A 22,570-nucleotide genomic window follows, 5' to 3' on the forward strand; every position below is an offset into this window, starting at 1 on the left:
TTGGGTTTTGGGGGGTTTTTTCCCCCCAGGTTTTGGAGAAGGTGGACGTAGAACAGAAAATGAGCATCCGATTTCTTCACTGAAGGACTGAGACCAGACTGTTCCCTGCTTTCTAGTATTTACGAACTGGAACTTGAGAATCCGCCTGTCCACCAGCCCCACCTCCACCCCATCATTCCCCTTCTCCCAAAGTACTACTGCTGTTGCATGACAACCCCAAATATGTTCTGTCAACGTAAACTTGCCTTTGGTGTATAAACAGGGCATTACAGAATGGTACCCCAGTCTATTTCTGTTCAGTATCATTCACCAGTTATCTCCATTTCTAAATATCATCTCCCCTGGTTCGCTGCTGAAGGCCACATGTCCATCCCATCTGAAAAAGTGAGAGAGGCAATCCATGCCAAGAACCAACCAGCAAAGCTCTTTCACTGGATGTAGAAGACAGCCTTGCTGCCTTCCCTCCAGCCAGCCAGGCTTCGGCATGCTCCTTCGTCCTTTTTTTATATGTCCTTTCCTTCCTACTTCTCTGTCACTTAGTTCTTCAGTCTCCCTGCTCTTCATTAAGCTTCAGCCCCTCTCTTCTACTTGGCCCCCCAAGCTATGCCTGTTAAGCGTATTTCTGACTTGGCAGGATAGTGGGCGGTCTGGCGGTTTTTGTCTACCTTTATTCTTAAATGGGTCTCTGGGATGTTGCCTCTACAGGAGATTTTCCATAACCAACACTTCTCGCAAAAGAATGGTCATCTCTTGGTCCCCTGCACTCTGCTCTGTCATCAAAGGGCTGTTGGTTAGATGTTCTTGTTGAAAGGTGGTGGCCTTGGTGAGAGGTGTAGAGCCAAGGCTTCCACGTGGCTTGCTCAGGTCGCTCTACCTCTGGCCTCTGATTCTCAACTTACATAACTACGTGGCTACTCTTGTTAGTACAGTGGTGACTCTTCAGGAAAGGGCCATATGCCGGCAGGTTTGCTTAGTTTTCAGAAACCATCACCACCACAATGGCTGCCCTGACATTGTGCTTGGGGCCTTTCTCGTGGCTTTTTGGTCAAGGAGCCCGGGCACTCTGAAAGCCTGGTGTATCCCCAAACTTCTGCAGCATGGCTTATGCCTCAGTGTTACGTGCCCTAGAATGTGTTTCACGTCACATTTCCCAATTGGATGAGCAGTGTTAACGGAAGTGCCTAACTTATCCCAGTCCGAGAGATTTAAAGATTGTCCTCAGTGTCTTGAAGTTTTGCACAAAATTCTCAACGAATTTTACACTTGGCAAATGTTAATGCTGGAAGCCATAGTCCGCTCCTAGAAGAGGTCCCGAGCATTGAATGTATTATTATCATAAGCTGCCTGGTTACATTGACTTCCCAGCTCCTCTTGCAAACCACTACTCATCTCTTAGAAACAAGGAGTCTGGCACCAGTGGCACAAACTGAGGTGGCATTTACAGGCCTTTGCATGAGCCAGAGCAACTTCTCTGCCTATACGGCTTAGTATAGACCTCAGTGAATCAGGCTGTTGTCCTCCTGTCTTTATGAGTCTCTTTGTCTATATATCTGCCCTTGGCTGATTTTCTCTGACTCCTTGCTTGCTCGCTTGGTTGTTTCCTTGCTTTGGAAGGCCTTGTTTCCTTGCTTTGGAATACTTTTGGCAGGGAATTGCTTAAAAACAAAAACAAGATGCTGCAAAGGGATCGGGAAGAGTGGGAAACAGGAGTGGCCAGGCCGGATGACTCAAGTATAAATGACTGAGGAATTCTGGATGAAGTATCAGTCTGACTTTGTGATCAAGTGATGTAATATAGGAAATGGATAAAAGGGAAGAATTTTCTGACACTCGTCTGTTAGAGAGGTACTTCAGAGGCTCCTTGACTTCCATATGTAAAGTTCCTAAGATATGGCTTTTTCCTCCTTTTGGCTGTATAGCAAACTGTTTTAATCCACGGTTGTGCCTTATTGTTCCATTAATATTGTATTCTTCGATCCATCAATAAATACTTGTGGTTAAAACAAAATAACTTGGGTCAGTTTTGTCTAAGTTTTCTTTTGTTTTTTTTTTAAAGATTTTATTTATTTATTTGACAGAGACAGTGAGAGAGAGAACACAAGCAGGGGGAGTGGGAGAGGGAGAAGCAGGCTTCCCACGGAGCAGGGAGCCGATGCAGGGCTCGATCCCGGAATCATGACCTGAGCCGAAGGCAGACGCTTAACGACTGAGCCACCCAGGCGCCCGTTGTCTGTTTTTTAAGAATTTTATAAAGCTCAGTCCCCTCCTTCAAGTTTGAAATCCCAAACCGTGTTTCCCTTACTCGGGTTTATGTCTGTGCTGTCAAATGCATGTTTGCTCTGCTGCTGCCTGGACCTGTGATGTGGGGGTGTTTGTCTAGGGGCCAGCACTGAGTGCCCCTGGGCACAGGTTTCTTACCTTGGCCACTTCCCGCTCACTCCAGGTAGGATTCCATTTCTGTTCTTGACTCCCGGGCTTTTTAAATGTAGAAAAGGCCTAAAAATGGGGTATGTGTTTATTGCTTGTTATTAAGTCATCCACCCCCTCAAGCATGTGCAGCCTCAATGACACATTATACCCAGCTATCATTACATGGCTTTTCACATCTTCAAGACTCAGTGACTTGGGGAGTCTTGATCTCAGCTTGGGTCTTGATTTCAGGGTCATGAGTTTGAGCTCCACAGTGGGCTCCATGCTGTGTGTGGAGTCTACTTAAGGAAAAAAAAAAAAAAGACTCCGTGACTACTTCGTCTGTAAGGTGCAAATATCTCTCTTTAGGTTTACGGGCATGCCACTGAACTCAAAGCAGTAATAATAGCTGGAATCAGCTATACAAATTCTAACACGATACCCTCTTCTTTTCCCATCCATCTGCCTGAAAAGTCCATTCCAAATGACTTGCTATGGTGTTTAAGCTTTGTTTCACTTTGAGTCTGTTAGGATTCAGTGAAAGTGGCAACTAGATGAAGGACCAAGCGGTCCATTTTGGGAAAAACTGAATGTTACTGGCCATGGCCAAAGGAACAGCAGTCTTGTGACTAAAGTGGAACATAATCAATACTGTAAAAATGTTATAAACATATTACAGCATTAAATACAGTTTGAGGAAAATCCCCTTAACCAACTTGATTTCTCTTGTTCCTTTCTGGTCTATCCATGCATTACATATTTGAACATAAATGGAACATAACACAAGATTATATCAGCTTTAAAAAATTAATGTATTAGCAGAGAAAGTCAATTATCATATGGTTTCACTTATTTGTGGAAAATAAGGAATAGCATGGAGGACATTAGGAGAAGGACGGGAAAAATGAAGGGGGGGAAATCAGAGAGGGAGACGAACCATGAGAGACTATGGACTCCGAGAAACAAACAGGGTTCTAGAGGGGAGGAGAGAGGGGGATGGGTTAGCCCGGTGATGGGTATTAAGGAGGGCACGTACTGCATGGAGCACTGGGTGTTATACACAAACAATGAATCATGGAACACTACATCAAAAACTAATGATGTACTGTATGGTGACTAACATAACATAATAAAAAAATAACAACAAAATTAATGTATTATTTCCCTATGTTACCTGTTCTTCCTAGCTTATATTAATGGTTACATTTTACAGACTTGATATAGTATTTCATTATTACCTTGTTTATTGTTTCCAATTTTATCTGTTCTAATGATACAATGAATACCTTTCTCCACATAGCTCTTTTCTTTGAAAAGATTTTACAGGAGTGGGATTACTAGGTCAAGGTTTGGACATGTACTTAAAGCTTTTGATATGTCTCCAAAGAAATGAATGCCAAACTGCCACAAGTAATTGAATTACTTTCTTTTACCTTCATTCTTCTTTTCAGAATAGTCTTTATGTCATCTATTTTTTTCAAATTGCTTTTAGAATCATGTTATCAAGTTCTGTGTTTAAAATACTAGAATATGGGGCACCTGGGTGGCTCAGTCGGTTAAGCAACCCACTCTTGATTTTGGCTCAGGTCATGATCTTAGGGTCGTGAGATCAAATCCTGTGTCAGGCTCCACACTCAGTGGAGTCTGAGATTCTCTCTCTCCCGATCCCTCTATCCCTCCCCCACTCTCTCGTGCTCTCTCTCTAAAATAAATAAATCTTTAAAAATAAAATACTAGAATAGATTGTGTTGATTAGGATTTAGAGCAAACATTCATTGCAGAGATGCCTCAGGACTATCTTTACAAACTGGGTTTCTTATACTATAAACCAGGTATTTATCCTATTTCCCAAACACTGAGAGCAGAACTGCTTGGAAGGAAGTCATTACTGGACTGAAATTCCCTAAATTCACATTTTTTAAAAAAAGATTTTATTTATTTATTCATGAAAGACAAGAGAGAGGGAGAGGCAGAGGGAGAAACAGGCTCCCAACGAGCAGGGATCCCTATGTGGGACTCGATCCCAGCACCCTGGGATCACGACCTGAGCCGAAGGCAGACACTTAATGACTGAGCCACCCAGGCGCCCCTAAATTCACATTTTGACTGAGCTTTGAGTCAACAAACGATTCAAACTAAAGATGGCTGGTATTTTCTAATACAGATCTGTGATCTGTTTAACATCTAGCTTAGTAGAAACTTCAATTTAGAGATTCTTTTCCTCTACACCAAGGAGTGATGGGAGATTTACCTGTAAGTTTGTGAGGTACTGCAGGCAGTTTCTTCCCAGCTCTGGGATGGAGCAGAACACAATGAGGAGCCTCATGTCTTTTAAGATGGAGTAAGCAACTAGCCTGACATCTTAACCCGAGGTAGAAGCTGATCAAGGATTTGGTCTTGAGATGCCAAGACTCAGTTTTCTTCTCTATTCTCTTCAGTCTTCTAAGCACTAGATTCTGACCTCTTCTCAAAACTAGAAAGACTTTGGAGACATGGTCTTGACACTTCTCACCACCCTTTGCAGTCTTAAATTATTTAAGAACTGAACCAGGTAGGTGAATTGTTATATCCTATACCTGAATGTGGTTGCAGAAATAAGAATTAATCAAATAAGTTCACTTGGCTGCTATAATAGATATCAAGCACCATTAAACAGATTTTTAGTGTTTTATTCTGAAAATCTTACTCCCTAAAAAACACACACAATTACTTTTTTTTTTTTTTAAAGATTTTATTTTTAAGTAATCTCTACACCCAACATGGGGCTTGAACCCAAAACCCCCCGAGATCAAGAGTTACATGCTCTACCAATGAGCCAGCCAGGACAGCCTCTTCAGAAACAGGTTTTATTTTGTGTGTGTGTGTGTGTGTGTTTTAAGGTGGGGGTAGGGGCAGAGGGAGAGGGAGAGAATCTTAAGCCAGACCCCACACCCAGTGTGGAGCCCAATGTGGGATGCAATATCACAATGGTGAGATCATGACCTGAGTTGAAATCAAGAGTCAGACACTTAACCAACTGAACCACCCAGGCACCCCAGAATTTTTTTTTAATTAAATTGATTTTTTAAAAAAGTTTTAAGTAATCTCTATCTCCAACGTGGGGCTTGAACTCAGTACCCCAAGATCAAGAATCTCATACTCCCATCAACTGAGCCAGCCAGGCACTCCCAAGGAAGAATTTCTTAATAATTATTATTCAAATGAAGAACAGGATATTGCCAAAACTAGTGCATTCCCTAGCCCTTAGTTGCTAGAATTGCTTAAGCAAAATCTTGAATGACATTTTTGTCAGGAATCTTGCAGAATTCCTAAATTACAAGAGGTTTACCTAGATCTAGAATTGCTGCCTATTGGTTCATAACATAATAACTAGGTTCTCCCTGTATATATAACACTATTTTACAAAAATATTTTTTAGGGGCGCCTGGGTGGCTCAGTCATTAAGCGTCTGCCTTTGGCTCAGGTCATGGTCCCAGGGTCCTGGGATCGAGCCCCACATTGGGCTCCCTGCTCAGCGGGAAGCCTGCTTCTCCCTCTCATGCTCCCCGCTTGTGTTCCCTCTCTTGCAGTGTCTCTCTCAAATAAATAAAATCTTAATAATGTATATTTTTATTTTGGGGGGCGCCTGGGTGGCTCAGTCAGTTCAGCGTCTGCTTTCGGCTCAGGTCATGATCTCAGGGTCCTGGGATCGAGCCCCACGTCTGCTCAGCGGGAGCCTGCTTCTCCCTCTCCCTCTGCCTGTTGCTCCCCCTGCTTGTGTGCTCGCTCTCTCTCTGTCAAACAAACAAATAAATAAAATCTTTAAAAAATATTTTTTTATTTTTTGTTTTTGTGTGTGCGTGTGTTTGTTTTGTATTTGTTTTTGTTTTAAGGAACACACAGGTACATCTGCAAACTTTTTAACATGAAGGGCATGATTGTTAAGAAGGAGGAAATAAATGAGAGATAAATGAGAAACAGTCTGTATTATCCCAGTTGACACTGTTTTATGGTTTTGTTTTTGGTTCTTTCCTAGTTGCCTGTGCCCTAGGAAGAAAAACATCTATAATGGGAAGTTATTTTTAGCTAGTGTTGCACTGATCTATCAGAATGTATGGCTGGAGCTGAGTCCTAGAGATAGATCCTCTGCTATGCTAGGCAGTAAACCCTTCAGTTGCTGGATAGGGGGTAAGTATGGGGGGGGGGTCCTGAGTATAAGAGGAGGCAGAGAAGGGAACCTTGGGTCTGGGGAAATGGGAAATGCGAAGTGTGTAAGTATTTTAATATTTTAATAACTGAACTAAATATCAGTTGACTCTGCCAATATCCTGGATTGAAGACACTATCCTTTTCCCATTGAATTATCTTGGCATCTTGGTCAAAAATTGATCCTAAATGTAAGGGTTTGTTCCTGGTCTCTCAATTCTGTTTTGCTGATTCTGTAGGCCTATCCTCGTGAATACTACACTGTCTCAATTACTGTAGCTTTGTAGTCAGTTATGAATCGGGTAGTGTAATTCAGACTTTTTTTTTTTTCCAAAATTGGCTTAGCTATTCTGTGTCCTTTGTATTTCCTTATACATTTCAGGATCAGCTTGTCAATTTCTACCACACACCGTGCTAGGATTTTGTTAGGTATTGCATTGACTCTAATCAATTTGAGAATTGCAATCTTAGTATTGAGTCTAACAAACCATGAACATGGAACGTCTCTTTACTTTAGATCTTCATTTCTCTCAGTATGTTTTATATTTTTGGTGTATAAATCTTGGATTTGTTTTATTAAACTTTTTCCTAAGTATTTTATTCTTTTTGATGCTATTATGAATGCAGTTGTTAATTTCAATTTTTATATTAGTGTAGAGAAATAGTTGATTTTTGTATACTTATCTTGTATTCTGCAACCTCACTAAACATAGAAATTCCAGTACTTTTGTTTTTGCTCTGTGCGTGCTCCTTATGATTTTCAACAGAGGATCGTGTCACCTGCAAATAAAGGCAGTTTTGTTTCTTCCAATCTGGATGCCTTTTGTTTGCCTTTTTGCACTGACTACACCCTCCAGTACAATGTTGAATAGAGGTGAAGAGAGCCTGTGTCCTTGCTTGGTTTCTGATCTTAAAGGGAAAGTATGAAGGCTCACCATTAAGTATGATTTTTTTTTTTTTTAAGTAGGTTCCATGCCCAAAGTGGGACTTGAATCACGACCCTGAGATAAAGAGTAGTATGTATGCTCTTCTGACTGAGCAAGGCAGGCTCCCCCATTTTAAGTGAAGGTTTTCCCTTAGTTGCCCTTTATCATTAGCTTCTGTAAAAATAAAACTCCTTAGCTTCATCTGAGGACTTTGGGAATTGGATCTCAGGGAGGTGCAGCCTTAGGAATCCATATTTCTAGGAAGCAGCCCATTTGAGAGCCTTACTGGTGTTTGAGGACCTACATCTCATACCTGGGAGCCACCATTGGCACCGTGTAATAGCAACTTCTAATTACCCTACTTGCCTCTCCTGGAACAATACCTTTATTTTTTTTTTTTTTTAAGATTTTATTTATTTATTTGACAGATAGAGCGAGAGAGCACAAGTGGAGAGAATGGCAGAGGGAGAGGGAGAAGCAGGCTCCCCACTTGAGCAGGGAGCCTGATGCGGGGCTCGATCCCAGGATCCCGGGATCATGACCTGAGCCAAAGGCAGACGCTTAACCATCTGAGCCACCCAGGCGCCCCTGAAACAATCCCTTTAGATAGGATCCCAAGAGCCCTACAGCTGAGTGTAGGAAGCAACAAAATTGTCAGTTATAACGGTCTGACATTTTCCAGAAGAATCCTTAAACGAAAGAAACGAATTTGCTCTCCTGTATTGACCAGAGCTGGAAACAGCGGTCTGACGTTTGGGCCCCTTACGAATGGAAACGAATCAGAGAGAATGAGATACAAATTGGAGCTATTAAATTGTCTGCCTAGGTGTGGTATTATGTCCGGGGTTAAAAGCTCCCGGTCCGAGAATGAAATTATCAGCAGTATAGTTGAACCTAACGGTGTCTTATAAAACTGTCATGCGGCCTAGCCAGACTACCTTTCCACGAAGTGACACAAGTTCTACGCGGAAATAATTTTACATTCCTAACAAGTGAATTACAAAAACGTTTTTCCCCCGTTACCTCAACCCTGGGACCCAATCCCACAAAAAAATGATCGAAAAGAGTGGGGTCAGCACTATTGACAGACGTACATTCCAACCAGCCGACAGCGGGAAGACAATGCGCTTGCGCAAGTCGTTAACCAGTCAGGACTCCGCGGCAGAAGCGGAGGCGGGGCTTGTGGAAACGGCTGCCGCAGGGTTGGCGGACTTGGGAAGGAGCGAAGATGGCGGAGTGAGGCGTGCGGGTGGGAGCCGGCCGTTGGGCCGGGGGCGGGAAGGCCCCCGGAGTGTCCAGTGCTTCTCCTGGTCGGTGCGAGGTAAGCCGAGAAGGCGGGCGACGGGGAACTAGCAGGAGGTGGCGCGGCCCAGCCCGGCCGGGGGACGGGAGCGCGCGGAGCCCTGCCTGCGGCGGGCGCGGGCCTCGGCCTGGCGCGGGCTTCCTTCCGAGCAGCCTCGGGCGGCCGTACAAACCTTGCGGGGTGTGTCGCACCAACACTTCGTCTTCTACCCGCCTCTGTCCTTCTCAGTGCCTTTTTTTGCTGCCTTTGTGCTTTCGGCTTGTTCCCCGGTGATTGCACCCACGCGGGTGTGTATCTGCCAGCCGCTGCGTCGTCCAGCGGTTTATTTTTTAAAGAATACCTTTATTTTATTGATTTATTTATATTCCTCACCTCACGGCTTCGTGTTCGCTGTTTTGCCTGAGTCTCCGGTATCAATCGAGGCCTACTGGGGCCCTGAGTAATTTGTGTCCCTGGTCCGTTGACCTTGAGATTTGGTTTAATAGGTTCTCCCCCCGGGATTTTAATTTGTATCGTTCACGTTCTCTTGCTACCTATTCATTCATTTCCCCCTCCCACCCCTCAAACTTTTAAGGTCCGAGTAAGCATCTTTGTCCTTGTATGACTTGGTAATTGCTTAATGGCGCATTAATTTCGACTGACTGTAGGTCCCGGTAGAATTCACCGTTGTTGTTTTCCAGAATTAAAAGAGCCAGTGTACAATTTTTATTTATCATTTATAGAGATAATGAGAAAGAGTTTGGGGAAATATTATTAGAACGTAATTTGTATAATGTGGTGGGGTTGTCAAGTATAATACTGTCAAGTCATTTGTATTCGGTTCTTGTATATGGGGTTTCTTTTTATAAATTGGATTTTTATAACCCCTGATTCGGTGTTTCAGTTAAATTCTTGGAAAGTTTCCTGTTACTAGGTTTCTGAATTAGTGAAGCCTGTTTAGAATTGGCATGTTAGTTGGGTGCAGTTCCACTGATATGTCATAATAGGAATGAATATTTCTGGTGTGCTCTTTGCTGGTCCTTGATTTAGCAAAGCTGGAAATACCGCGTAAAGAATAGCTTCCTTATAAATAAGACCTTTCTCTTTTGTCAGGAGTATTTTTTTCAGTTTCATCTAGAAGAAGAAACAAGATATGTAGGGCAGAGGAAAGAAACAGAATATTATTCCTACCTTACAACAGAGGGGTGTGGTCATCTATATTAAAGCAAAGGTCTTTTGTGAGAAGAGGGACCACAGCATCATCAGGTTCTTAGTGGGAAGAGAGTACCATAAAAACTTGAGAACCACTTATTCAAGAGTTTTGATACCTTTATAAAATTAGTGCCAGTGCAGGTAGAGAGTAACTTCTTTCTGACTATTCCTTTTGAATAGTTTTTGATAATGATTTTTTTAAAGATTATTTTAGAGAGGGAGAGAGTCAGAGAGATTGCGGGTGGGGGCAGGGGCAGAGGGAAAGAATCTTGCAAGCAGAGACACACACACACACACACACCTACCTCTGACTGAGGTTGGAGCCCTACCTGGGACTAGATCCCAAGACCCATGAGATCATGACCTGAGTGGAAACCAAGAGTTGGACACTTAAATGACAGAGCCATCCAGGCGCCCCATCGTGATGTTTTTAAAAATAGCTTGGTTCATTTGAATAGTTTTTTTTTTTTTTTCATTTGAATAGTTTTGCACAAAGAAGCACATAGCACAAGTGAGGGCTGTATCCTTACTATAATGTTGTTTTTATTTTTCCTTATCACAGGAAGAACATTTTCTTTGGCTTCCAGGTGCTTTTATATTCATCTTGAGAAGAAAGCAAAAATCAGAACTCAGGATTTGGCAAGTGAGTAATAGTCGCTAATGCTTCCAGATACTGTTTAAGCAGCTTGAAAAATAGCTAGATAGAAGTAGAACAATAAGCTTCAACAGAAAATGAACATCAAAAATGACTAGAAATTTTTAAGATTTTATTTGTTTGAGAGAGAGAGCAAGCACTAGAGAGAGAGAGCAAGCATGAGTAGGGGGCAAAGGCAGAGGGAGAAGAAGGCTCCCCGCTGAGCAGGGAGCCCAACGTGGGACTAGATCCCAGGACCCTGGGGTCATGACCTGAGCCAAAGGCAGACGCTTAACCGACTGAGCCACCCAGGCGCCCCATTGACTAGAAATTACTTATATTTAAGCTAAATCTTGTATTTTCAACAAAAGCAGTGTATCAAGTATAAAAAAGAAAAACTTGATCATTTGCCCAAACCAGTAATTTTTATTGGATAAAGAAGAAAGATACAGCTTTAATTAGATTGAAGATCAAATGATAAAATATAAGTGCTACTAGGCAAATTTTAGGATATATTCACTTGTTTTAATTATAGATAAATACTGATATTTTAATCTTTAATTTCTTTTGTTGTTTTTCATTTTTTTTTTTTTTTTTTTTTTACCTCCGCCCTCGTTTGTTTAAGATTTTATTTATTTGCGAGAGAGAATGAGAGACACAGAGAATGAGAGACAGAGAGCATGAGAGGGAGGAGGATCAGAGGGAAAAGCAGACTCCCTGCTGAGCAGGGAGCCCGATGGCGGGACTCGATCCTGGGACTCCAGGATCATGACCTGAGCCGAAGGCAGTCACTTAACCAACTGAGCCACCCAGGCGCCCTAATCTTTAATTTCTAAAGCTTTTCACTACACCATTAATATTTCTAGGTATGAGTCTAGCCATAGTGTTGCTATCTTCTGAATTTACCACAGATGTAAGTATGTTCTATTGCTCAAAGAGCAAAAAGTGATATGTGCTTTAATAATTGACAACTTTATCTGTAAAACAGGGTTTCCTAGGGCTGCTGTAACAAACTAGGTGACTTAGAACAACAGAAATATATTGTCTCACAGCTTTGGAGATCAAACATCCAAAATCAACCTTGAAGGTACTAGGGAAGGATGTGTTTCAGGCCTTTCTTCTAACTTTTGGTAGTTCCTTGGCTCGTGGCAGCATGACTCCAGTCTTCACATGGCATTCTCCCTGTGTCTGTGTCCTAAGTTCTATGGGGACACCAGTCATGTTAGATTAGGGGCCCACCCTACTCCAGTATGACCTCATTTTAACTAATTATATCTGCAATGACTGTATTGACTATTTTCAAATAAGGTCACATTTTGAGGTACTAGGGAGTAGACTTCCAATTTATGAATTTGGGGAGGACACAGTTCAACTCATAACATCTACTTAGTCATATACATTGATTGTATTACATGGAAATCATTCAATTACAGCTGCTTTAAGGATTAAAATATTGTATACCACTTATAAAGGTACTTAAGAATAGTGAAGGGGCGCCTGGGTGGCTCAGTCGTTAAGCGTCTGCCTTCGGCTCAGGTCATGATCCCAGGGTCCTGGGATCAAGCCCCACATCAGGCTCCCTGCTCCGCAGGAAGCCTGCTTCTCCCTCTCCCACTCCCCCTGCTTGTGTTCCCTCTGTTGCTGTGTCTCTCCCTGTCAAATAAATAAAATCTTTAAAAAAAAAAAAAAAAAAAAGAATAGTGAAAATCATAGAGACAGAAAGTAGGATGGTGGTTGCCAGGGGCTTCAGGAAGGGAAAATTGGGAGTTATTATTTAATGGGGGCAGAGTTTCAGTTTTGTAAATGAAAAAAGTTCTGGAGGTGGAAGGTGGTGATGCTTGCACAACAATATGAATGTACTTAATACCACTGAACCGAACACTTAAAAAGGGTGAAGATGATAAATTTTATATTATGTGTATTTTACCACAATAAAAACAAATTTTAAAAAAAGGTAAGTAAAAAAATTCCAGCTATACAGACAGTCCCTGACTTAATGATTGTTCGCCTGAACGATTTTTTGCCTTTTTGATGGTGTGACAGCAGTACACATTCAGTAGAAACCATACTTTGGTTTTTAATTTTTTTTTTTTTTTTTACGATTTTATTTATTTATTTGACAGAGAGAGACACAGCAAGAGAGGGAACACAAGCAGGGGGAGTGGGAGAGGGAGAAGCAGGCTTCCCGCGGAGCACGGAGCCCAGTGTGGGGCTCGAAACCAGGACCCTGCATGACCTGGGCCAAAGGCAGACGCTTAACGACTGAGCCACCCAGGCGCCCCCAGTTTTTAAATTTTGATCTTTTCCCTGGATAGTAATATGTGGTGTGATGCTTTTATGGTGCTGGACACTGGCAGCAAACCACAGCTGTAAATCAGCCACGTGATCCACAAGGGTAAACACATACAACTGTTTTTCATTTTCAGTACAGTATTCAATAAATTATATGAGATATGAGATATTCAATAATTTATTATAAAATAGGCTTTGGGTTAGATGATTTTGCTCAACTGTAGGCTAATATAACTGTTCGAAACACATTTAAGGTAGGCTAGGCTAAGCTATGAGGTTTGGTAAGTTAGGTGTATTAAATGCATTTTTGACTTAGGATATTTTCAGCTTAGGTTGGGTTTATCAGATCATAAGGAAGATCTGTATTACAATGTACAAAAGGAAAGGAATAGGGCGCCTGGGTGGCTCAGTCGGTTAAGCAGCTGCCTTCGGCTCAGGTCATGATCCTGGAGTTCCTGGATCGAGTCCCGCAGTCTGTTTCTCCCTCTGACCCCCCCCCCCCCCCCATCCTCTTTTTCCAAAAAAAAAAAAAAAAAACTTTAAAAAAAAAAAAAAGGAAAGGAATAAAAGAAAAAGAAAAGAAATAAAAACGGCTGGGACAAATTTAGGTGATAGAGTGTTTATCATATGCTTTTAGAACAGAGGCTTTATTGCTTGAATTTAGAACCTTAATTAAATCCAGGTAGATAGAGGGCGCCTGGGTGGTGCAGTTGGTTAAGTGTCCAACTCTTGGTTTCAGTTTTGGCTCAGGTCCTGATCTCAGGTCCTGAGATTGAACCCCACTTTGGGCACTGTGCTGATTGGGATTCTCCCTCTCCCCCGTTTGTGCGTGCTGTGTGCACACACACACACTCTCTCTCAAATAAATAAATCTTTTTAAAAAAATAAATAAATCCAGGTAGATAGTAATAGAAACTTGACATTGGTATAGCCCAATATTAGTAACATCTAAATATCTATCTGCAGGGAATTGATGTAAATAAATGTAGGTGCTTCTGTACTTAAAGGGTAGCTTTGGGGCACCTGGGTGGCTCAGTCGGTTAAGATCTGCCTTCGGAAAAAAAAAAAAAAAAAAAAAGATCTGCCTTCGGCTCAGGTCATGATCCCGGGGTCCTGGGATTGAGCCTCACGTTGGGCTCCCTGCTCAGTGGGGAGTCTGCTTCTCCCTCTCGCTCTGCCCCTCCCCCACTCATACTTTCTCACATGCTCTCTCTCAAATAAATAAAATCTTTAAAAAAAAAAAAAGGTAGCTTTAATTCTGATATGGAATGATCACTAATATACATTAAAGGGAAAAGCAAGGTGCAGAACATGGTATATAGTATACTTTCATTTGTGGGGAGAAAATAAATCTACTTACACAGATGTTATGTAGCCATAGGATATCTAAAAGGATATGGAATTGGGTGATGGGCATTAAGGAGGGCAGGTGATGTGATGAGCATTGGATGTTATAAGCAACTGATGAATCACTGAACTCTACATCTGAAATGTTACGATGTACATATGTACATCTGTTAATGATGTACTATATGTTGGCTAATTTAATTTAAATAAAAATAGATAAATAAATGGATATGGAAAAAACATTGGATATCCTATTGTACCTTTTCCTGTTAGTGCTTTTGTTACCTATTCAAGTAAATAATTTAAAATTTTCAAAGAAAGGAAGCACTCAGTAATGTTGAATGACTGAGAAGTTAAATTTTTGCTCAGGCAGTGATTTTACATTAGTAGAGCCTATCCATATCTGGGGGCAGAAACTGTCCATCAGACCCAGCACTATTTTTTTTTTTCTTTCAAGATTTTGTTTATTTATTTGAGAGAGAGCATGAGCGGTGGGGAGGGGCAGAGGGAGAGGAAGAAGCAGGCTCCCCACTAAGCAGGGAGCCCCACGTGGGACTCGATCCCCAGGACCCTGGGATCACGACCCGAGCCAAAGGCAGCCACTTAACTGACTGAGTCACCCAGGTGCCCTGACCCAGCACTATTTTAATAAGACACTTAAAAACTTAACTGGAATGATAAGGATAGCCATTGTGTTTTGTAAAATGTGTTCTGAATTTACATAGCAAAGTAAGAAAGGAGATTTTTTTTTTTTGATGCTGAAACCCGGGAGCAAACCGAATTTTTATTATTTTTATTTTATTTTCTAAAGTTTTTATTTATTTATTTATTTGACAGAGAGAGAGAGAGAGAGACAGCGAGAGAGGGAACACAAGCAGGGGGAGTGGGAGAGGGAGAGGGAGAAGCAGGCTTCCCGCTGAGCAGGGAGCCTGATGCTGGTCTCAGTTCCAGGACCCTGGGATCATGACCCGAGTTGAAGGCAGACACTTAACGACTGAGCCACCCAGGTGCCCCCGAATTTTTATTTTTTAAGAAAGGAGTAATTAACTCCCATGATATATCATTCTTTCTGTCCTTCAAGGAAGCAAAGTGTATTACTTATTCAGTGATGCATAACAGATTATCCAAAATTTAGTGGATTAAAACAACAGTAAACATGTATTATCTCTTACAGTTTATGTGGGTCAGGAGTTACAGAGCAGTTTAACACTGGGGCTTTCTGGCTTGGATTCTCTTCTAAGGTTGCAGTCAAGATTGGCTGGGGTGGCAGTTACCTAATTCCATGGTGCCTCCTTCACGTGGCTGATAAATTCATGCTGGTGGTGGAAAGCCTTTGTTCCTTCCAGTGTCGGCCTCTTCCAAGGCTGCTTGAATGTCTTCATGTACAACATCTGGCTTCTCCCAGAATAAGCAGTCCAAGAGAACAGTGCAGAAGTCACAGCTCCATCTATTGTCTCAGAAGTCACTCATCATCACTTTCTCCTCATTCACTTGGTCACTCTTTTGAGACCAACTAGTGTACTGCAATATAGTTCTGACACTAACCATCCAGAGTTAATGCAGACCCTACAAGTCAGAGGCCCTGTTCCCAACAAGACTGCCCTCACTTTAATCTTTGTGGGTTTTGTGGTGGTGGTGGTGGTGGTTTTTTGGGTTTTTTTAAGTAGGCTCCATGCCCAGCATAATGCTTGAACTCATGACCCTGAGATTAAGAGTCGCATGCTGTATGTACTGAGCCAGCCAGGTACCCCAAGATTGCCCTCACTTTAAAAGGCAGCCACACTTAGGAGGATTCCCAGGCAACCTGCACTTCTGATCAATTGGCTGCAAATTCAGGGATTCTCACAACCCTGTCAGAACCGAATTTTGGTTTCGTTGGTTTTCTCTGTTTTTCTATTCCCTCTTTTATTTATCTCTGCTCTGATATTTATTTTTTCCTTCGTTCTTGCTAGCTTTGGGTTTAGTTTATTCTTTCTCTAGTTCCTTAAGGTGTAAAGTTAGGTTGCTGATTTGAGTTTTTTTTTTTTAAGATTTTATTTATTTATTTGACAGAGAGAGACACAGCGAGAGAGGGAACACAAGCAGGGGGAGTTGGAGAGGGAGAAGCAGGCTTCCCACGAAGCAGGGAGCCCAATGCAGGGCTCGATCCCAGGACCCTGGGATCATGACCTGAGCCGAAGGCAGACGCTTAACGACTGAGCCACCCAGGCGCCCCATGAGATCTTTCTTTTTTAATGTAAGCATTTAGATCTATAAATTTCCCTCTTAGCACTGCTTTACTGCATCCCATAATTTTTGGTTTGTTGTTGTTTTCATTTATCTCAAGGTATTTCCTAATTTCCCTTGTCATTTTTTCTTTGACCCATTAATTATTTAGGACTCTGTTGTGTAATTTCTTCTGGCTCATTTACTGTAAATTCCAAGGATTTAGAGTTTCTCTCCCAGGACAAAGGCCAAATTCTTTATCATACCCTCATTCATTGTTAGAGGAGACTGTAGGAGGGTGTGAATACCGGGAGGCAACGATAACTGGGGCCCATCTTAGAAGCTGACTGCACCCAGAGTCATTTGAGGCAGGTCTGGCTAGCCCAAGTACTACATTAAAAATTCTGATTTCCCCTTCTGTCCTCCCAGAAAGTCAAATACAAAGTTACTTTATTTGTATAATCAATAGCACTAAACAAGTGACCTCAAAGACCTAGAAGTGCCTAGTAAGTCATCAACTTTATAGGGATGTATTTGAAGATTTTGTAGATCAGTGTGTATAGTTTTGGTTTCCTCACTTAACTCTAGAACCTATTTACATTTTAACTCATGTTGGCTAAATGTATTTAACAGCCCTGCTCTTCATTCATTCAGCAAATTTTTATCAAGTGGTTACCTGGGTCACATGCTAGTCTGGATGTTTGGGATTCATTGGTAAACAAAACAGTTTCCTTCCTGATGGAGCTTACATGTTATGTTATGTTATGTTATGTATTAAATATTTTATTTTTAAGTAATCTCTACACCCAGTGTGGGGCTCAAACTTACAACCCTGAGATTAAGAGTTGCATGCTCCACTGACCATGCCAGACAGGCACCCCTGGAGCTTATTATTTTATTTTATTTATTTTCATTTTTTTTTTAAGATTTTATTTATTTATTTGTCAGAGAAAGAGGGAACACAAGCAGGGGGAGCTGGAGAAGGAGAAGCAGACTCCCCGCTGAGCAGGGAGCCCAATGCAGGGCTCGACATGACCTGAGCCGAAGGCAGACGCTTAACGACTGAGCCACCCAGGCACCCCTGGAGCTTACATTTTAGACAGGACGGTAAATGAAGAAACATAATAAATACCTTATGAAGTAACTTAGATAGTGTTACAGGCTATGGATAAAAGGAAAAGTAGATAGGGTAAAGGGGAATGGTAGAAGTGTGTCTGTGGATGGGATGGAGGGATAGTATAATCTTAAACTGGCTCAAAGTAGGCCTCATTGAGAAAATGACATTTAAGTAAAGAGGTGAGAGGACTAGCTATGTGGATACCTGGGGAAGGGTCCTCTCACAAAGGGAATAGCCAGTACAAAGGCTATAAGGGTGGAGTATGCCTGACATTCCAGGAAGAGCAAGGAGTCCAGTGTGGTTGGAGCACATGATGGAGGAGGAGATAGAGTTGGGGGGCACCTGGGTGGCTCAGTCATTAAGCGTCTGCCTTTGGCTCAGGTCATGGTCCCAGGGTCCTGGGATGGAGCTCTGCGTCAGGCTCCCTGCTCCGTGGGAAGCCTGCTTCTCCCTCTCCCACTCCCCCTGCTTGTGTTTCCTCTCTCGCTGTGTCTCTCTATGTCAAATAAATAAATAAAATCTTAAAAGAAAAAAAAAGAAAGAAATAGAGTTGGGGTCAGAAGAGATATGGTGGAAGGTGGTGTAGACCTTAGGGGGAATTGTAGGTCATGGTCAGAACTATGGCTTTCATACTAAGCTACTACTACTCATTCACTTTTTAGTAGGTCCTATAGTTTGTGATCCATATTTGTGTTTAGAGTGAATAAAATGAATGGTGACTGAGTGAATGTGAAATTGGGTATTATGGGTTTTTTGTTTGTTTTTTAAAGATTTTATTTATTTATTTTGGGGGGGGGATGAGCAGGGGAAGTGGAAGAGGGAGAGGGAGAAGCAGGCTCCTTGCTGAGCAGGGAGCCTGATGCGGGACTTGATCCCAGGACCCTGAGATCATGAGCTGAGCCAAAGGCAGATGCTTAACCAACTGAGTCATCCAGGAGCCCGAAATTGGGTCTTTTGAAGAGAGAACAGGCTTATGATATTCTAGCATTATTGCCTGATATAAAGATATAGATGGGGGGGAGGTGGAGTTTATATATGATGAATGTATGTATTTTTATTAGTAAGTATTGCTGAAGGAATTTGTTTATAAGACAGTCTAGATAGGTTCCCTGTTAGGAAAAGGTGCTCATCTTTGATGCTTATTTGGTTTACATAGAATTCTTTTAGCATAGTTCCTCCTGGAAGGAACTAGCTTGTATCTTCTTTCCCCCTCAACATTACTACCAGTTATCTTGCCATTAGAATTGAACTGCAGGTGGTGCTCGGGTGGCTCAGTCAGTTAAGCGTCTGCCTTCAGCTCAGGTCATGATCCCAGGGTCCTAGGCTCTAGTCTCAGCAAGGAGCCTGCTTCTCCCTTTCCCTCTGCTGCTCCCCCCTGCTTATCCTCTCTTGCTCTCTCTGTCTCTCTCTCAAATAAATAAGTAAAATCCTAAAAAATAATAATAATAATTGAACTACAGAACAGTCTAATGGCTGGTGTAAGCTTTGAATTGGCCTGAGTAAGCTTATATAATGAAACAGCTCTGTTGCCCATGGTGTTCTAAAGGCCCTTCTGTGATATTCTCTATTTTTTTACTCTTACTTTTGCTGCTTTTGCAACAAATGCAAATTCTATAATTCTCTTCCTCCTGATTTGATTCTGAATTAATTTACATTTGCCTTTAATTCCAGTATAGTTAACATGCAGTGTTATATTAGTTTCAGATGCACAATACAGTGATTCAGCAATTCCATACCTCACCCAGTGCTCATCACAGCAGATGTCCTCCTTAATCCCCATCACCTATTTCACCCATCCTGCCACCCACCTCCCCTCTGGTAAGCATCAGTTTGTTCTCTATAGTTAATAATCTGTTTCTTGGTGCCCCTGGGTGGCTCAGTCGTTAAGCGTCTGCCTTTGGCTCAGGTCATGATCTCGGGGTCCTGGGATGGAGCCTCGCATCGGGCTCCCTGCTCCACGGGAAGCCTGCTTCTCCCTCTCCTACTCCCCCTGCTTGTGTTCCCTCTCTCGCTGTCTGTCTGTCGAATAAATAAATAAAATCTTAAAAAAAAAGAATCTTGTTTCTTGGTTTCTTTCTTTTTCCTTTGCTCATTTGTTTTGTTTAAATTCCACATGTGAGTGAAATAATAAGGTATTTCTCTTTCTCTGATTTATTTCACTTAGCATTGTACTCTTTTGCTCCATCCATGTTGTTGCAGATGGCAAGATTTCATTCTTTTTGGCTTGTTCAGCTTTTTGGCCTTTCGACTTTCATTCAGCTTATAGCCGAATAATACTCCATTGTGTATGTATATATACCACATCTTCTTTATCCATTCACCTATCAGTGAACACTTAAGCTGCTTCCTAATTTGGCTATTGTATGTAATGTTGTTATAAACATAGGGGTGCATGTGTCCCTTTGAATTAGTGTGTTTGTATTTTTTTTTTTTGTAGATAATCCAGTAGTGCAATTACTGGATTGTAGGGTAGTTTCATTTTTAACTTTTTTTTTTTTTTAAGATTTTATTTATTTATTTGACAGAGAGAGATACAGCGAGAGAGGGAACACAAGCAGGGGGAGTGGGAGAGGGAGAAGCAGGCTTCCCGCCGAGCAGGGAGCTCCACGCAGGGCTCAATCCCAGGACCCCGGGATCATGACCTGAGCCGAAGGCAGATGCTTAACGACTGAGCCACTCAGGTGCCCCTCATTTTTAACTTTTGAGGAACCTTCATACTGTTTTGCACAGTGGCTGCACCCGTTCGCATTCCCACCAATAATGCAAGAGGGTTCCTTTTTCTCCACATCCTCGCCAACACTTGTTTTTTATTTTAGCCATTCTGACAGGTTTGAGGTGATACCTCATTGTAGTTTTGATTTGCATTTCTCTGATGATGAGTGATGTTGAGCATCTTTTCATGTGTCTTTTGGCCATCTGTCGTCTTTGGCGAAATGTCTGTTCATGTCTTCTGCCCATTTTTTAATTGGATTTTGGGGGTTTTTTGGTGTTGAATTGTATCAGTTCTTTATATATTTTGGATACTAACCCTTTATTGGGTATGTCATTTGTAAATATATTCTCCCATTCAGTAGGTTGCCTTTTAGTTTTGTTGATTGTTTCCTTCACTGTACAGAAGCTTTTTATATGGATGTAGTCCCAATAATTTATTTTTGCTTTTATTTCCCTTGCTGTAGGAGACCTATCTAGAAAAATGTTACTGTGGCTGATGTCAGAGACACTACTGTCTGTGATCTCTTCTAGGATTTTTATGGTTTCAGTTCTCATATTTAGGTCTTTAATACATTTTGAGTTTATTTTTGTTAATACTGTAAGAAAGTGGTCCAGTTCTTCTTTTGCACATAGCTGTCCAGTTTTCCCAACACCATTTATTGAAGAGACCATCTTTTCCCTATTGGACATTCTTTCCTGCTTTTTTTTTTTTTTTTTTAAAGATTTTATTTATTTATTCATGAGAGACAGAGAGAGAGAGAGAGAGAAGCAGAGGGAGAAGCAGGCTCCCAAGGAGCAGGGAGCCCGATGCGGGACTCGATCCCAGGACCCTGGGATCATGACCTGAGCCGAAGGCAGATGCTTAACCATCTGAGCCACCCAGGCACCCCTTTCCTGCTTTTTTGAAGATTAATTGACTATATAATTGTGGGTTTATTTCTGGATTTTCTATTCTATTCTCTTGATCTATGTGTCTGGTTTTGTGCCAGTACCATACTGTTTTGATTACCTACAGCTTTGTAGTATTTTTTTTTTTAAAGATTTATATATTTGAGAGAGAGAGAGCACCTGCGAGCAGGTGAGGGGGAGAGGGAGAGAGAGAATCTCAAGCAGACTCAGTGCTGAGCCTGACACAGGGCTGTATCTCACGATCCTGAGATCATGACTGGAGCTGTAATCAAGAGTCAGATGCCCTAACCGACTGAGGAACCAGGAACCCTTGGACATGTCTATCTCTTTTTTTTTTTTTTTAGTTTTTTTTTTTAGTTTTTACATAAATCTAACTTTTTTGTATTATGCTTATATATTTTTTTGACTTGCTGCTTTTCTGATGACAATACTGAATTTGGTGTTATCGTTGGACATTTTCTTTTAGACAGTGTGTAATCTAAAATGTATTTTCTTTCTATGTGTTTTTAAATATCATTTTTAAACATGAGCTCATGCAGAAGTACCTGCCTTAACCTCCCTGTTTTTAATTTATTTTTTATTTCCAGGTATTCTGTGTTGTCTCCTGGAGTAGGTAGTCCTTTTATCCAGCCACTTTCCCTATTCCTGAAATGTGGATATCTCTTCTCTACACATTTTACCTCCATGATTTGGATCGGAAAAGGCTGCTTTTCTTTTTGTTCCACTTCTCAGATTCAACATTGAGAAGCTCCTAGGATGCAGTTGTCTTGCCAACTTCTCCAGGAAGAAAGAAGCAACTGACATGCATGTTCTGCTTTTTGCTTAATTATAAAGAAGTTATTTTGGAAGCTGAGGCTGATGTTTAATTTGAAACAGGTGCTTAGATGTTGGTGTTTGTGAATTCTTTACCTTTTGTTCCAAACAAGAAGACTAAATAAATAGCAAGTATGGATGACATCAGGTTTTTTTTTTTTTTTAAATGTCTTCCAGTTTCAGCCACTGTCATAAGCACAGTTGAATCTGCAAGGAATAAATTCCAAATATGTGTTCTAATATGAAATGAAAGATATGCTTAAAAACTACAGATATTAAATATCTAAATCCTGACTCATCCTTTGAAGTACATTTGCTGGAAAAGAACAAAGATCCAATTTTGCAATAAAACCTTTGATGTGATAAAGAAGCATGAAGACAAGAGGATGCAAGGTTAACAAAGTCTCTGTAAAATACACATCTTTACATGTGTAAATCTACAGTTTGGATGTGAAGAGGGATTTTTCTCCTAGAGCAGGAAGTTTTTGTTGGCTTCTGTCTCAGAAGTCTTTGGACATTTCGTATTT

At 41.4% G+C, this 22,570-nt stretch overlaps 2 protein-coding genes across 2 annotated transcripts in view; both read left to right on the forward strand.

Moving 5' to 3' along the window:
* The window catches only part of CHP1 (calcineurin like EF-hand protein 1), a 42,821-nt gene extending 40,810 nt beyond the window's left edge, over positions 1–2,011 (forward strand). The window contains exon 7 of the mRNA XM_032417297.1: positions 30–2,011. Within this exon, the coding sequence (XP_032273188.1) occupies positions 30–83 (54 nt within the window). The 3' untranslated portion in view covers positions 84–2,011. The remainder of the gene's footprint in view (positions 1–29) is intronic.
* A 6,616-nt stretch (positions 2,012–8,627) lies between these two features.
* On the forward strand, positions 8,628–22,337 carry LOC116640512. The gene is made up of 3 exons (XM_032417559.1): positions 8,628–8,841; positions 10,577–10,657; positions 21,818–22,337. Exons 1-3 carry the CDS (start codon positions 8,643–8,645, stop codon positions 21,841–21,843), a joined length of 306 nt encoding a protein of 101 aa, XP_032273450.1. The 5' UTR covers positions 8,628–8,642; the 3' UTR covers positions 21,844–22,337.
* Positions 22,338–22,570: the final 233 nt, after the last annotated feature.

Source organism: Phoca vitulina, unplaced genomic scaffold, assembly GCF_004348235.1.
Source record: "Phoca vitulina isolate PV1807 unplaced genomic scaffold, GSC_HSeal_1.0 scaffold20, whole genome shotgun sequence".
NCBI lineage: Eukaryota > Metazoa > Chordata > Mammalia > Carnivora > Phocidae > Phoca > Phoca vitulina.

Coding starts and splice junctions, on each gene's coding strand:
- LOC116640512 (XM_032417559.1), top strand. CDS start 8,643: ATGCGCTTGCGCAAGTCGTTAACCAGTCAGGACTCCGCGGCAGAAGCG. Junction 8,842..10,576: donor CTTCTCCTGGTCGGTGCGAG/GTAAGCCGAGAA, acceptor TCCTTATCACAG/GAAGAACATTTTCTTTGGCT. Junction 10,658..21,817: donor CAGAACTCAGGATTTGGCAA/GTGAGTAATAGT, acceptor TTTTATTTCCAG/GTATTCTGTGTTGTCTCCTG.